This window comes from Mesoplodon mirus (assembly GCF_964341445.2).
Source record: "Mesoplodon mirus genome assembly, chromosome: 3".
In the NCBI taxonomy this organism is placed as follows: Eukaryota; Metazoa; Chordata; class Mammalia; order Artiodactyla; family Ziphiidae; genus Mesoplodon; species Mesoplodon mirus.
In genome coordinates, this window is record NC_138978.1 from 58402731 (window position 1) to 58420487 (window position 17757).

The 17757-nt window shown below is 40.6% G+C and overlaps 1 protein-coding gene across 3 annotated transcripts in view; it reads left to right on the forward strand.

Moving 5' to 3' along the window:
* ROR1 (receptor tyrosine kinase like orphan receptor 1) overlaps nt 1-10328 on the forward strand; it is a gene marked incomplete at its 5' end in the record, with an annotated part of 425624 nt that extends 415296 nt beyond the window's left edge. For all 3 annotated transcript variants that reach the window (XM_082613671.1, XM_082613669.1, XM_082613670.1), the window contains one exon: nt 5816-10328. In XM_082613671.1, coding sequence (XP_082469797.1) covers nt 5816-7243 — 1428 coding nt within the window. In that variant the 3' untranslated portion in view covers nt 7244-10328. The remainder of the gene's footprint in view (nt 1-5815) is intronic.
* Nucleotides 10329-17757: the final 7429 nt, after the last annotated feature.

The following is a 17757-nucleotide window of genomic DNA, read 5'->3' on the forward strand; positions in this document are numbered from 1 at the left end:
GCAGGAAATGGCAGCTTAGTCGCAAGCAGTGTCCTCCAGAGGAGTCATTTCAAGTATATCATCACCTAAGGTGTAACTTCCCAGAGGTGAAAAGAGATAAAGTCACTGAGTCTGTCCACCTAATCCATCTGCCATCTACATAATTACAATTTTTTTAAACTACCCATGGTTCATTGCTTTCATACCTAAAGTTAATGGATCTAAAAGGGGCACACGGCCCCTCTTAGTATTCATCACTCAGGTTACAGAAGCCACCAACATCCGCCTGGCCTCTCTAGCAGCTGTTTAGACAGGACTGCACTACTCACATCGACTCACATCTAAGGACTCACATCTAAAATGTTCTCCCTTCATTTTCCTTCCGTGAAGAGCTCATTTAAACCTGAATACAGTTGTGCTTCAAACATTTCTAGGGGAAGAAGCACAACTGGATTTTAGAATAATGTATCAACTTCTACATCAACTTTGATTTTTCTCCCCCCAGAAAAATTATATAATTTTTTAAACCGCACTGAGGCAGATGTGTGTTTACTTTGAGAAGTAAAAATGTTAACATTTAAACTGAAAGCCTGTTTCAGTTTTAAGGTACTTAATTGCCTTACAGCATATAATAAACGGAGCCCATCTTGTCATTCAACTAATGGAGGGAGTGATAAAGAGATAGGAGCCCAGGACCCTATTCATTCCAGTTTTCCTTTGTACTTGGTTTACTTTGGCATCGTGCCTCATGTGTATTTTACACTTCTTTACATTTTGTACATCCCTGTATGATAAATACTTGTCAAACAAAAACTAAACAGATTTATAACCCCTTAACTTGAAATGAGCCAAAATTGAACTGCCAAAACTTTATGACTTCATTTTCTTTCATAGTTTTCCACTACATTGGTTCAAGCAGACAAACTCCACTTGAGGTCAAGCAGAGGTCATTTCACTTTCATTACCAAAATATAATTTACAATATGCCAGACCTAAACAAGTTTAGCCTAAAGGGTCTGTATAATGTAAACCATCTGTTCCTCAACAATACAGCTAATTTCCTGCCGTCACCGTACAGTCTACTGACTGCTTCTTTAAGGGTTTTTATGATTTTTTAACTAGGTCAGGATTTATGTAAAATTTGAAAATGAGTCTATAGTTAAGACTCATTTGTACCAAATAACTTGAGCATTTAAAAACTGCAAATCACTGTGTAAAGTGTTCCCCTGAAACCAAGCCCTGAGCAGTTTTTTTTCTGGGTATTTCTATGCTGGCTGCTGCACAGGTGTTCCAAGGAACGGTTTTGTGAAATTGGTCATTTTGGTTACTTTCCATGCTTTTTTCCCAAAGCAAATCCCCAAATTTGGTTCTGACTAGCTCTGATGATCTATTCCTTCCTTCTGTCAGCTGGAGATGATGTGGGACTCTATGCCGTCTGGCCCACCAGGTTTTGGTGAGCTATGACAAGACCCACTTTGGGTCAAAACATACTTTTTCACGTGTCTGAACAGAGAGAAAGAAGAACAATTATCGTTCCACAGAGTGACCACACACTGAAGGCTGACCTCACAGCCCTGCAAGGTGTCAGGCCCCAGGCTGAGCCTCCAGAGACATGCTGTGTCCAACTGGGGTTGCCGGCCAGCCAGCTTCTCTGGTTTCAAACAGAAGGCCTTGTACACACAAGGGCAGCAATTTTGGCCCTCCTAAAAATTCTTGAGACTTTTCTAAGCCTCCTTCTCCATCTGTAAAATGGCAAGAGTAAGAGTTCTTCTTCCAAAGCTGAATACCAGAGGACTAATTTTCTTACCTCAGTGTATGGGAATGCAGCCGGCTTTCTTAGCCATGAAGCCCCAGGGGCCGTGTGTCAGGCCAGCGCCAAGGTCCCGTCCACCTCCTCTTCTCTTCCAGTCCCCACCAGTTTGGCCTGCTTGCTTCCTTTCCCATCTGCCACCATCCACTCTTCCACGTGGGTCTTTGCTCCCTCCACCTCCATCCGCATCTTCCAGAATCCTCAGAGGAGCAGACCACAGACCACTCAAATTCTTACCCGCCCTCGGGTTCCAAAACAGAGTCTCTGTCATTTTTAAAGAATTTTTTTAAAAACCAGCAACTACAGGAGAACAGAGAAAGATTAACAAGAAGAAATTTAAACTTTCGTTTTTTAAACATAGAATTATAGATGGCTATCTAGATCTATTTAAGACTGTAAATAGATCTAAATCATTTGCATTGACTCCACTTTCTGGATTACTTCCCTAAGAAGGATAATAAAATTGATTTAAAGAGCACTTATTAGGTGGAAATTACTTTCATACATTGTTGCATTTAATCCCTACTGTAATTATGGAAGCTGGATATTATATTATTTTATAGATATGGAAAAAGAGGTTCAGAAAAGTTAAGAAACTCACCCAAGGTCAGCCACCTAATATATAGGACTTATCCCATGGGGTTTTTATAGTAAATGAGTTGATAATTGTCAGGTGCTCAGAACAGTGTCTGGCGCATAGTAAGTGCTATATAAATATTAACTATTAATAATAGAAAGCGGCAGGTCCAAGATGCAAATTCAGATTTGTATGAGTTCAAAGGTTACATGGTTTGAATTACCCCACACTGCCTGTGGGTTAAGCTTCAGCAGGGGAAGGGGGAAGAGTCCTAACGCCTCATTAGATCAGTCTAATATTCCTTGGGTTTAGTTCCTCATTCCCACTTTCCCTCAAAAATAGTTTATTACTCAGTCCCATACCCTTCTCTATCACCAAAAGCATGGGGGATCCTGTTTAGGTCAAAAAGTAAGTAATACCTACCATGCCATTCAAGGGACTTTCACATAAATTGGATTCAATAACATCATTAGGTAAAGTTCTGATGGAAATCCCTGTCGTAATGTCATGTGGGAAAAATTCACTTTGGATTACTCTGGCCACGAAAGCACAATCAAGCTGAGGGCTGCAAGAGTTAAAAAGTAGGCTTGGTTACTCTTCCCACCACCTACATTCTGTTCTCTCAAAGGAACTCCATAGCAACCACAGAATCCTGACCACAGAAGCAAAAGGAAAAACAGTGAAGGAATTGTGATTGCAGAATAAATTTCCTGGATTCAGTCAGATAGAAAGATGGGTCATATGTTTTTAAATTATTCACTTTTTTGAATTGATAATACATTCACCTGGTTCATAAATTCAAAAGTATAAAAAAGCAGGGCTTCCCTGGTGGCACAGTGGTTGAGAGTCCGCCTGCCGATTCAGGGGACACGGGTTCGTGCCCCGGTCTGGGAAGATCCCACATGCCGCGGAGCGGCTGGGCCCGTGAGCCATGGCCGCTGAGCCTGCGCGTCCGGAGCCTGTGCTCCGCAACGGGAGAGGCCACAACAGTGAGAGGCCCGCGTACCGCAAAAAAAAAAAAGTATAAAAAAGCATAAAGTGAAAAATCTCCCACCTCTGCCCCCCTCCTCCTAGTTCCCACCTCTATATCCTGCCAATAACCACTGCTGTTTCTTGAGTATCCTTTCAGAGTTTCTTTATGCCTGTGGGCAGAAATATGAATATATTTATTCTTTTTCTCCTCCTCTTTCACACAAAAGCAGCATACAGCATTAACTGTTCTTCTGCTTTTGATTTTTAACTTAGTAGTAGGATTTTGGATATCAGTACATAGAAAGTGTCCTCATTTGTTCTTACAACTGTATAATATTCTCACAAATGTATAATATTCTTTTTACTAGCTCCACCACAATTAATTTAATGTTTCCATTAAGTAGACATTTAGGTTATTTCTAATCTGTTACAAACAATACTATAATTAATAGGACTGTATTAATAAGTTTCAATTGCCTAAATGTTTAAAGCAAGAAGTTGCCATTACTTTCAGCAGAAGTAACTTTACTGTAAGACATTTATAAATACAACCCCCATAAAATCTGCTTTAACAAATTAGTGAGACCTATAGATGATAAGAAATATTATTTGCATGGAGGAATTAATGTTTCAAAATTCTCAGTTCTATTTTGTCGTCTTAAGTGGGTATTTTGCTGCAAGTTTATTTACACTTATAATTAGGTTAATGGGCATTTTGCCCTGCAAAAATTAGCCTAGAACAGAGCTAATCATCATGAATTCTAGATTAGTAGAGTTTGGGTTAGAGAAAATTTTTAGTTAATTTTCTAAACTGTTGATTTAAACTGTGTACAGAGAGCTCTGAATTCCATATGTATTTGCAAAATCATCAGCTTCAATTGGGATACTCACAGCAGTACTTTTTTCTAAAAAATAAGGATTTAAAGTACATTTAAAGGGATTATTTAAAAAATCCATTTAGGTACAAATGCATTGCTTTTATGACTTTTTCCCTAACAAATTAGATTAAATGTCAGGATAGATCGGAGGTGAATTTCAAAAATAGTAAAAACACATGACATAATAGACATTTACTGTCAAGATCAAATGTCACAATTTAATATTTATTTTCATTGTGAGCTAGATGCTTTCTCCTGTCTGTTTTCAGGTCAATCAGTAAATAACCCGCTTGCAAAGCCATAGAGATAATCAGTTGGTTCGAAAGTCAATAGCTCCCTTCAAAAAACTGAAATCTGGGGGACTTCCTGGAGGTCCAGTGGTTAAGACTTCACGCTCCCAATGCAGGGGGCATGGGTTCAATCCCTGGTTGGGGAACTGAGATACCGCATGCCACACAGTGCAGCCAAAAAAAAAAAAAAAAAAAAAAAAAACTTGAAATCTGATTGAGAGGACAAAGTATATTCATAAAAAGAGCAGCAATAGCAAGGTAATAATAGCTAAAAGTTAAATAGCCCTTACCATGTGCCAGACATCATGCTGAACACTTGACAAATGTTAGCTTACTAAAAGTTCACAAGAACCCTACGAGATAAGTACGATTATCATCCCATTTTATAGATGAGGGAATTGAAGCACAGAGTGGTTAAATATTGTACCCAGGGTCACACAGCTCGTAAGTGGAGAGGGCAGAATTCCAATTCAAACTGTGGCTGCGGAGGTCAGCGTGTAGCCAGTCACCTCACTGCATCCTGCACGTAGTGGCATTCAGACGGTAAAGCCAGAGGGATTCCAGAGGAGGCAAAGATCAGAGTGGTCGGGGAGAGTTTGACAGCAAGGATTCGATAAGTAGAGAGAAGCACATTCCAAACCTCCCCACCTCCACTATGAGCACCTCAGAACAGTCTTTTGTTTTGGTTTCTCTGGCTTTTAGCTCAATATATACCTTAGAAATAGGAGAGCATTGGAAGAACAAAGGTATTAGGCAAGAACATGCATGACATTTGCATGTGGACTATGAGGAGACCTATTCAACTAAAGTGATGCCATCATGTAGAGGTGTAGCAAGGGTAAGACCAGATCACAAATACTCTTAAGTGCCAGGCTAAGGATTAAGGCTGTATCCTCAGCAGCAGTGCTTCTCACACTCTAACATTCAACAGAATCACCCGGGGTCTTGTTAAATGCACATCCTCATTCCGTAGGTCCGAGGTGGGTCCAAGAGTCTGCATTTGCAGTGAGCTTCAAGTGATGCTGATGTTGCTCTTCCCAAGACCACTCTTTGAGTAGCAAGATTCTAGGTAACAGCAGGAAACCATTGTTGGAGCAGGGGGTGTGGATGGAGGGATAGGGGAGTGATGGACAAAAATCTGCCTATGCCTGAGTTGCAGCCAACAATTCTAAAGACTTCTAGATGTACAATGTTGTAATTAATTTGATGTACAGAACCTTTCTCAATATGCCTCACCCCTCCTTTCAGATGCCAGGATGTCTTGCCTTAGAAAATGTTTTAAACCACACTTTCCCTTTCTCTCATACAGAGCAAGGCTAAAGAGCTGCCTCTTTCTGCTGTACGTTTTATGGAAGAATTGGGTGAATGTGCCTTTGGAAAGATCTATAAGGGCCATCTCTATCTCCCAGGCATGGACCATGCTCAGTTAGTTGCTATAAAGACCTTGAAAGACTATAACAACCCCCAGCAATGGACAGAATTTCAACAGGAAGCCTCCCTGATGGCCGAACTACACCACCCCAATATTGTCTGCCTTCTAGGGGCTGTCACTCAGGAACAACCTGTGTGTATGCTTTTTGAGTATATGAATCAGGGGGATCTCCATGAGTTCCTCATCATGCGGTCCCCACATTCAGATGTTGGCTGTAGCAGTGATGAAGATGGGACTGTAAAATCCAGCCTGGATCATGGAGATTTTCTACACATTGCAATTCAGATTGCAGCCGGCATGGAATACCTGTCTAGTCACTTCTTTGTCCATAAGGACCTTGCAGCTCGCAATATTTTAATCGGAGAGCAACTTCACGTAAAGATTTCAGACCTTGGGCTTTCCAGAGAAATATACTCCGCTGATTACTACAGGGTGCAGAGTAAGTCTTTGCTGCCCATTCGCTGGATGCCCCCTGAAGCCATCATGTATGGCAAATTCTCTTCTGATTCAGATATCTGGTCTTTTGGGGTTGTCTTGTGGGAGATTTTCAGTTTTGGACTCCAGCCATATTATGGATTTAGTAACCAGGAAGTGATCGAAATGGTGAGAAAACGACAGCTGTTACCATGCTCCGAAGACTGCCCCCCCAGAATGTACAGCCTCATGACAGAGTGTTGGAATGAGATTCCTTCCAGGAGACCAAGATTTAAAGATATTCACGTCCGGCTTCGGTCCTGGGAGGGGCTCTCAAGTCATACCAGCTCTACTACTCCTTCCGGCGGAAATGCCACCACGCAGACAACCTCCCTTAGTGCCAGCCCAGTGAGTAATCTCAGTAACCCCAGATATCCCAATTACATGTTCCCGAGCCAGGGTATTACACCACAGGGCCAGATTGCTGGTTTCATCAGCCCACCAATACCTCAGAACCAGCGATTCATCCCCATCAATGGATACCCAATACCTCCTGGATATGCAGCGTTTCCAGCTGCCCACTATCAGCCAACAGGTCCTCCCAGAGTGATTCAGCACTGCCCACCTCCCAAGAGTCGGTCCCCGAGCAGTGCCAGTGGGTCAACTAGTACTGGTCATGTGACCAGCCTGCCTTCATCAGGATCAAATCAGGAAGCAAATATTCCCTTACTACCACACATGTCGATTCCGAATCATCCCGGTGGAATGGGTATCACCGTTTTTGGCAACAAATCCCAAAAACCCTACAAAATAGACTCAAAGCAACCATCTTTGCTAGGAGACTCCAACATTCATGGACACACCGAATCTATGATTTCTGCAGAACTGTAAAATGCACAACTTTTGTAAATGTGGTATACAGGAAAAACTAGAAAGTCGTAGAAAAGATTTATATTCAAATGTTTTTATTAAAGTAAGGTTCTCATTTAGCAGACATTGCAACAAGTATCTTCTGTGAAGTTTAACTGTGTCTTACCAACCAGGGCAAACACCAGCCAGAAAAAAAACATTGTGGGATTAACACTCCATCAGGGTGTAGGCCATGCCACTGGGATTGGTACATCTGGTTTCAAGTACTGAAAACTGCAAACCAGTGAAGAGGAAACGAACCTTATGACTAAGTATCAAACCAAAAAGGAAAGTCAAACGGTGCTTTGTGTATTCACCTTTGGCTGCCATGACTGTTCTCTCCCCAAAATGTATATACCATAGCATTTGTCTACCTGCTGTCTTTTCTTCAGGACAGATGTTCAGGAATTATGTTGATTCAGTTTAGACTCTATGCATGTTTGTATGGAAGTGATGTTCAGAATCAGTGAGGAAACTTTAGGCCAGATTTAAAATCCCAGATGGAAACGAGCCATAAGTGTAAGTTTCCCTGAAGCCTTCTACAGAGTGGGGCTTCTTTGGGAACGTGAAAAGTGTGCCTCTTTGTGAGTCTCCTCTGTTGATCATGAAGGCTTTTTCCACAGTGTGTTTACACAAGCCCTTGAAATAACACAGGGCATCAGATCATAAGGCTAGATGTGGATGCTGAAATTGACCGCCGGTTGATAGTTCACTGTGTTGCATTAGAAATGAGGCACCAAAGGCAGCACAGTCAGGAAAATGGTCCCTTGGCCTAGATCAGCATCCATGGGAAAGGAACAAGGGTTCCCATGGGGACAGCCTCACAGGAGCTTCCCTGGACCAATAACATTGAAGAATAGAGGCGTGGCTACAGACCAGCCCATCCATGCTTGCATCCTCCTGCATATGAGCTGTCTAAGGTATGGGGGTGCATATGATTAGTGGACTCTGGGGAAGGAGGAAACTCTCTGACACCAATATCTAGTTAATTTAAAGTTTCTCTCACTTTTTTTTTTTTTTCTGATCTGGAAATGTTCACAGATTTTATTCTAGCACCAAGAGTTATGACAATGTATTCATAGTGTTAGTTGGAATCCAAAGACTGAATTCTATTTGCAAAATATTATAGTATTTTTAAAAAACAAGTACTGAGTTCTCACTTCAAAGATAACCATGAACTGAAATTTTTAAGCTGGTAACTAGAAACAACGTGATCATTTTTGCCTTAGTTAGAGGAAGGAAGGTATCAAATGTGCATCTCATGCCTTACCTGCTAGCCATCTTCTGCCAAGTTTAGCATTCTTATGGGTTTCAAGTTCTATATAGAAAGGAATGTTATGATTGATTTTTCTCTTGTTCAGAGAATAAGTCATTTATTCTAAGAGCAATGTCTCAAAGTCTCATTTTTTTATTTTACAGCTGAAGAGACTTATAAAGAGACTTACAGGATATAAAGTAATTCCTGGAAATGATATTTCATGAGGAGAATGTAAGAGACTTAGAAGCACGTTGACATTTCAATTTTGTAAAACAAAAAATTCAATTAGGATGAGAAATCAAAGAAATATGTTTACCAAAATGTGTTGCAATTTTCCCAAACACTGAATCTTCAGACAACAAATGTGGACTTATAGGTACTGTGAACACAAAGAATTGGCTATATTCAGATTTATTCAGAAATAAATTAAGACATATTTTTATGGCATAAATAAGCTGATTCAGAAGTTACATTTCTTAACTTTAGGTAGAGGAGAATATTTGTATCCTTTTGTTGCTATGCAACTGTTTAATGATGAAGATTCAAACCACAGTTTTGTATATCATACGACAATCAATTGTTTTCCAAGAATATTTATTATTTTAAGTAAACACAATTTCAGTGAACCTGAGTTTTTCTAGGAGTCCCTTAAAGGGAAAGTAGCATTCCATGAGCCAGTAAGATATCTACTCTGGAAAAACATTACTATGGGTAAAAAATAAATTCAAATTAGTTTTTTATAAAGAACTATAACATTTATTTTAAACATTTTATAATTACTGAAGTCATTAAGGTGAGCAAACTAAATTTTCAAAACCACTTGTAATAATGTATTTTATAATAGCACTGTGATACTACATAACACAGTCCCTTTTCTATTAAAATAGTATTTTTTTCACAGACTGAAAAATACCTTTTGCTTTGTGGGCAATGTTTTGTAAGATGACTTTATTTTCAGATCTTTTTTCTTTTTTGCACAAAACTATGTTTATTGTTTGTATCACAGAAGTGAAATATATCTCTGCATTTTTATATCTGGTCTGTTTCCTTGTTTCCTTTGTTTGTTTTTAACTCGGTATAGATTTTCTTCAAATATATAATGGCAGTATTCAGATATCTCGCCCTATCATATCTTTCCTTATTTTCACTGCATGCATTTAATCACTGTATTACTTAATGTTTGATTTGTTATTATGGGCATTTCAAATAGACAAGCATGAAATTGTAATGACAAGAAGCTTATTTTATATTGGGGATATATGCATTTGTATTTCACACACCAGAGATGATATTAAACACTGATTATTTTATGCTGCTGTTTATTAAAAATGTTTACCATAAAATATTATTTCCTGAATATTGATATCATGGAGGTATTTGGGAACTTTAATATTATCTCTCCTAATGTTTGACATTTCAAAGAAAGAGGAATCATAATTCCTATTTACTGCTATTTCATTGAAATGATTATTTTTAAGTAAGCTTTTAAAATAGACTTGGACATTCTTTTGCTAGTGACCATAGGTGGAAGGCAGAATCCCTATGACTTTATGACCATATATCACCCACCTATATATGGCAAAATTCTAATTTTTAAAATCAAAATAATATATTGAATAATTACTTGACAATCAAATGTAATGTGAAAACTGGTTTTTAAAGTTGCATCTTTTTCTGCCTTGATGTTTCCATGTGAACTTAGACATCAAAAATCATCTGAGAATTCTGAAGAAGAAAAAGCTGTGTACATCTTATGTTCAACTTAGACTCCAACCATATTGATAAAATAAAAGAAATGTGGCCATTTAATTGTCACAGCTTATCTTTATGACCTTATTTGCCCAAAAGAAAGAGCTCCCCATCTGGTGATTAATACACACTGTCAAGGAAAATGAGTATCATTATGAAAGTTCAAAGAACTTGTCCATTTCTGCTATTTAATACAGAAGGGGATACAATAAAACCTTCAGGGCCTTATCCATCTGTTTTAGGTACAGCTCTTGTCACCGCCTCAGCAATCAAACTCAATAAAGCAATCGCTTCACATGGCAGTGAGATCCGTGTCAGGCTGGGGTTCTCCCTCTCACTTGAATTCCTCAATCTGCCCTTCACTCCCATTTCCTTCTTATGTCTCCAGGCTCTTCCCCTCCCACCATCCCCAATTCCTTCAACTCTGTGATTGGGGCCTCACCCTTAATTCCTTAATCACCAACATCTGCAGGCTCACAGCACCACCTCGGATCATACCTCCTACAAACCACTCAATACTGATTAAAGACGGGCTCTATTATCTACGCACCTTCAAAGATGGTTACCTATCTCAGGGGTTCTCAAAGTATGGTCCTCAGACCAGCAGATTTGGAACTTGTTAGACATGCAGGTTCTCAGGCCTCACTTCAAGGTACTGTGAATCAGAAATTCTGGGGTGGGATCCAGCAATAAGTGAGAATTACAGGCCAGCCTAAAGGCCTGGGGGTGGAAAGTGGGAGGATGGTCATTTACATCCTCAGCAATGTGTATATAAACATTTAAGAACATTTCAGCCACTTTAGTCCCCTTAAAGGTAGTCAAGTTTTACTTCATCAAAAATTCAACACTAAAAACTTTTGCATTAACCATTTGGCAATTGGTTATATTTTCTGTAGTTGTTCACTTGGATAGAAAAGTAACAGCACCTAGATTTGCCAACAATATACTCCTTGTCTAGTTCACTCAAGACCACATTCTTGGAAGGTGACCAAAAGCTTTTTCTTTCATATGGACAAGCACAAAAGAGTTGGTCTCTTAGGGTACCTTTTTTTTGACTCCTTGCATTGCTGATTAACACAACTAAAGGAACTCTCCTCTGCTTTGCAACTTGAGGTCAAGGATAGGCTAGTCTTTCTTGGGAGGGGGGAAGTCCCAGCTCCCAGTAAGCATCAAGCAGAAGCAGCTGCAGAGGCTGCCCGCCTCTCCCAAGCTTCCTGTGACAACCTGACCCAGTTGGCTGCATGCAGTCACCTGTGGCTGGTCCCACTGTGTTCCTTTGCCAGCTGCAGTCTGTCAGTCCCCACTGGCTGGCCTTGGGTGCTCCTGTGCTCCACTGTGCTCCCCTCTGCCTCCGGAGGACGGAAAGCTCTGGGGGAGGTACGAGAGGTGAAGCTCAGACTCTTCATTTATAGAGCCTTTTTTTCAACCAAGAGTTCAAACGCCAAGGAGGAAATGCTATATTAGAGGAGCAGAAGGAACGAGGGAGCACACACATAAGAGGAAAAGTTTTGCAGCTACAAGATGCCTGCACCTGAAGTTTGTTACCGTAAATGCCAAGAGTGTTAGGAAGCTGTTAACTCAGAGGAAGGAGAGCCTTACAAACCATCAAAGCACCCAAGGTCGGCGTAATCCTCTGGGAAATTCGGCTGGGAAGGCTTCACAACAGAGACGTACAGGGAGAAGGTCTGCTTGCCTATTTATGACTACTTGAATCCTAGGCACCTATGACTTGCTTATTCACACGAGGACTATGACATTTGCTGACCAGGCCCGACGTGACACTGATCCTCACCCAACTGACCAGGTTAGTAGCTATTCTTATCCCCAAATGGTTAAATTAGGAGAACGACTCCTAAGATCAGATAGGGCATTACTGTACTTACACTTGTTAAAAGGTCAATATCTCAAGAGGTCAACATGCTGAAATAAGGGGATATTCAATTTGCAGAAAAGTGGTTCTAAAGGTCAATCTTCATGGACCTATGTTCTTGGATGTAAATTCAAAGACACACACGAAACTACAGAACTGGCTGCACAAAGACATAGATTAATGCTCAAGCTCTCCATGGCCGTAGAGGCACATGTAATTTGCATCAGAAATAGGTGGAGATCAGGCTCCATTCTATGACGGGGCTCCTCAGCCATTGCAGCCCTTGGGCATTAGGGATGTAATTCCAGTTATCATTGGGGTCCATCCTAGCACAGTTCCCTGAAAGGTTTCTTTTGAGTCTCTGCCCCTTAGAATCACTTGAAGGGAGCTGAAACTCCCCAATGGCATGATCTCGGTAGTTTACTAAGAGTCAACCTGATAAGACTAAAACTAATATTAAGGCAAATGACAGTTTAGGACTGAATTGTACTTCCAGTCACTCTGGAAATGGAGTGTATTAGTCGTATTGGTCAGCCTGGCTGCAGTAATAACTGCAAAATCTCAGCAGCTTGCCTTGCAGGAGCCAATGTTCATTTCTCACTCATGTCAGTCAGCAGAGGTGGGTCAGCTGCTGTAGCTGCTCCCAGGTCCCTGCAGGACACACTGTTCTCATGGCACAGGGAAAAGAGCAAGAGGCAGAACTGAAACAGTCACTCATAAAACCTGCACTCAGACATGCTGTATATCACGTCCACCTCTCACGTTCTCTTGGTCAACACAAATTCTGAGGCCAAAGCTGACCGTAGGACATGGATGAATCTTGACCTACTGAGAGGCACTGCAAGCCACACCGTCCCAGTCACGGGCAAGGAGGCAGAACCTTCTTCCAGGGAAGGAGGTGAATAGTTGGGGACAATAACACAATCCCCAGCCCAGCTGAAGCCCTGAGTACATAGAGTCAGTATAGCAAACCCAGGGCACCAGCGCCCTTCTTTCCTGTGTTTGTGGCTAATCACTAACTGGTGCTCTTCCCAGCTGAGCTCAGATTTAGCCTTAACAGTTTCAACATATTGCTCTAGATAACCTACTAATCAGTCAAGAATAGCACCAGGGATGAAACTTATTAGCCAGCCCTACAATAGGGCAATAGTTGCCAAACCCGGTCATTATCACAATTGTCTGGGGAGATTTTTAAAATTCTAAGTTCTCAAGACCACCCCAGAATGTGCCATAAAAGTGACCATAAAATCTATAAATTCCTCAGACATAGCATCTGACACTATATGTCCACCGCCTGCCCCCCCTTCATGGACCCTGGATGAGGAGAATGGCGCAGGCACATGTACTTTTCAACTGCTCCTGCCCGTGATCCGGATGACCTTGAGTAAGTAAAGCAATCTCTACTTCCTTATCCGTAAAATGGTATAAATGTAGCATAGAGGTTGAGAGTAAAGGTTCTAATGTCAGACAGCCTGGGTATAAATCTCGCCTTCACCTTTTGGTAACCATGTGAATTTACACAAGTTACTGAACTGCTGTTTCTTCATCTGAAAATGTATCCACTTCATAGAATTGAAGCTAAGTAACGTAAATGAGTTGCAGAGAAGAGTGCCTGACACAAAAGTTCTCAAAAACATAGTATATACAATTTTATCAGTTTTCTCTAATACCTGTCTTTCAGAGTTGATATAAGCATTTAATGAGAACATATACAAATATATGAGAAGTATCTGGCTCAAAGGAGGTGCTCAAAAAGTGACAATGTTGCTATCATTATTCAATGTGTTTTAAACAATTTTTATAAAGCAATACATTATTTTCTAATGTGGTACAATATTTAGAGCACAAATATCCTACTTAATTATTCATGCACATGCCATAACGTAGAACACTCCATACTGGTGCCAGTGAAGTGGGAGTGGGCTTAACCCATGAATGTTTCATCATCTCCCTTCAAACCACCCCTAATAAACACACACTAAGTAAAAACAGCTTCAAGACACATCGCTAAGCTATCCGTAAACCATATGTCATCCCTTACACCCCCTCCAAGCTGATTGCCAACTCAAAGCTTCTCCCATGTTGAAATTCTGGAACTCCCCAGGGGGCAAATGAGAGCACTATGCAAAGGTATATTAAAAGCTTGGTCCGCCTTTGTAGATATATATGTGAAAGAAGCCTAGAATAATTATATCCTTTAACCAGTCCCCCTGCCCCCAACACACACACACACACACACACACACACACACGCACTTAACAGTCACAGTCGTACTTAGATATTATGAAATGCATTATCTCTCAGTGATTGGTGTTCCCATTTTGGGAACAAAGTGAAAGGAGACATGATTCTCCTAAAACACTTCAGCGCAAGTAAAGTACCCAAGCAGGCAAAGCATTCCTTCATCACAGGCATCGCTAAAATCCTCTCCTGATGTAATTCTGGGCATGATGTTTCAGAACTATGATTACGAGGTCTGGGCACCAGCCTGCCATGAAAAACAAATAGACACAAACCTTTAAACACCAACTCCAAAAACAAACAGCTGTTACCAAATTGTCTATACAACTACCACCCTAAAAAGGTTCTTGAAGCCCAAGCTAGGATAGCCAGTGATGCCAGTTTACCAGGGATTATGCCAGTTTTAGCCCTCAAAGTCCTTTTTCCTATGAGTTCCCCCAGTCCCAGGCAAACCTGGACTCTGGGTCGCCCTAGCTAAAGCAAAGAAGGTGAAATAAAAGCCAGCATGTATTGATTTTGAGTCCCCCTCTGTTAGGTAGACACAAATATAGATATAAATAGTGATCAAGGGGCCCCTGCATCTCAGGTACCTGACAGGGAGAGACCAAATTATTTTACAGCTAACACAATTCTGAAATTTGGGGGAGTCTGCAACTTCAACCTTACAAAGGGGAACCAAGCGTTTCTTTGAGCCTAGACTTTTATAAGCTAAAATAAAATCTTTAAATGAGAAATTTCAGGAATTCAAGTCACTGAACTATGCTGCCTACCTCTTTCTTCCTGTTTGATCTTTGAAGATTAGCATTCAGTATTTTTCATGACATTTATATTGAGGAAGGAATATAAGATTATTAAAAGCAGAGAAACTCAATATTGGGAACACACATCAAAAGGTCTTCAAGACAAAGAAGGGATCATATGATTTGAAACCAGAGTTACTAGAAGCATGTGTGCTGCACTTCATTTTCTAGTTAACAGTGTAACATACGTCAAAATATGATTTAAAACGCTTCTCACAGCTGAGCTGACATTTGGCGATCCTCAGCCTTCTTTTGCTCTTGAGGATGGGGGTTCAAATCCAAATGAGGTTAACACTTTGTACGGGTACATATTCCTGGTGGATGAGAAAAACAGTCTTTTAGTTTAAGTAAAACGAAAACATCTGTTCCACTCCTGAGGGAAAGAATTGTTTTTAAAAAGAGGGGGAGGGGATTCTTGGTTGTTAAAGCTGGAGATGGCCTCAGTAACTTTGCAAATGTTTAATAAAATAGACTGTCAGGTGCCTTGCTCACCGAGGATGATGAAAACTTGTGCATGAGCCTTGGTTCACTTCATTTTTCAGGATGCCATACCCATGTTATCCCCTAACCCTGTCTAAAGCCATATGTTAATGTCTATCAACTGGTCCCAAGTTCTTTCCACACTAAATCAGGTAAATCCAGCTCAGTAAGTGACTGACCTTGTGCCACAAAGCTTGTCTTGGTCAGTAGCTGTGCACTCTGGGTAAGAAGTAGTATAAGTTAGCTATTGCTGCATAACAAAATACCACAGACTTAATATCTTAAAACAATACCATTTATTAGCCCACAGCTCTCTCGGTCATATCTCGGTATGGCACGCCTGAATTGTCTGCTCAGGGTCTCACAAGTATTGGCCAGGTTATGTTCTAATTTGAAGTTCAGGTCCTCTTCCAAGCTCATGTGTTTGTCCCACAATTCAGTTGCTATGGTTGTAGGACTGGGGCCCTGATTCTCTTGCTGGTTGTCAGCCAGCAGCCACTCTCAGCTCCTAGAGGCTGCCTAAATTCCTTGCCTCCTGGCCCCTTCCATTTTCAAAAGTGTCAACAGAGGATCTCCCTCACGTGGAATCCCTCTCATGCTTTCAATTACTCGCCTTAGGAAGAGCCCAGTCCCATTTAAGGGCTCACCAGATTAGGTCAGGCTCACCCAAGATAATCTCCCTTTCTTAAAGTCAACTATGCCACATAAGTCAACTTAATCACAGGAGAAAAATCTATCTTATTCACAGTGCTGAGGATTATGCAGGGGGTGGAGCTCTTGGAGGTCATCTTAGAATTCTGCCTACCATAAGAAATATAATGCAACATTTCTCTTTTCAATCCTTTGTACTGTTAGTGCATAGTTTCTTAAGCTTTTTACATCACAGGCTATTATTAAAATTAATGAATTCCATGGCCCCTGTTCTACCAAAAAAAAAAAAAAGTCTATGTGCACACACATACACATAGATATACAGACACATACAAAGTTGTCCACAATTCCAGCCACCCTACCCACACCCCGAGAAGTCAATCCACATTTAAAACTCTGTAGATGGAGGCAGAATAAGCTGGAGAGATGAAGGGGATTCCTTGAAGTATTTTAAGCAGAGAATTACATGATCACATGTTTAGTTTAAATAATTACTGTCAAGTATTATGACAGGAAAGTGTGGAGACAGGGAATATAGTATAAAGATGTTCTGTGTTCTAGCAAGAGATCGCAAGGCTGTGCGCTTGGGCACTGGTGATAAGGTGTGAGAAGAAGCTAGAAAAGCAGCAGGTCTTGGTAAGTGATTAAATGTAAGTCATGAGGAAGAGGAGGAGTCAGAGCACACTTCAAGTTTCCAGCTTGAGAAACTGGGTAAAACAAACAGGATAGAAGGCTGCTTGAGAGGATGGAAGGTAATGAGTTTATTTTTGGATATTTTGAGTTTGAAATGTCCTTGAGACAGCCTGGTGAGAACCAGGCAGCTGGGTATACTATGAAGTCCCAAGGAGAGGGCAAGGCTAGCAATAGATTTGAGGGGTCGTAGGAGAATATACCAGCTTGATTTTCACTGCACTAATGTACCATATGTATACCAATTTCTAAAACTTCAGAACAAAGAATGCTTTAATTTTATCTTTCTCTCTTACTTTAACATAATTTTCTCCTAGAGTAACATTTTACACAAAAAACAAAGGGGTCTGCATTTATTATCACAGTTTCCCCCTATCAGAGTAGAAGGAAGGACCACAGGGCCACCACAGTATCATCAAGAAACCTAGTTAATATCCCCAAATTGGGTCCATTACTTTCTCACAGAAGCAGCCCTTTCTTCACTTTCACCATACATTGCCAGTCCTACATAAACCCAAGTGAAAATCTGGTGGCATCTGAAGGAGAGCCCCCCAAAATTCAATCTCAGGTCCTAGTTGATATTTTAATAGAAAAAAATCCTTTGTATTCAGTTCTATGAAACACAGAATCAAATCATTTTATTGTGCCAAATGTCAGTAAAGTTAAGATGTTGTTGGGAATTTCTAAGCTACCCTACCTGGACATGAAATTGACCATGGGAGCCTTCTAAATGGTCTCCTGCACAATCCATTCTCCA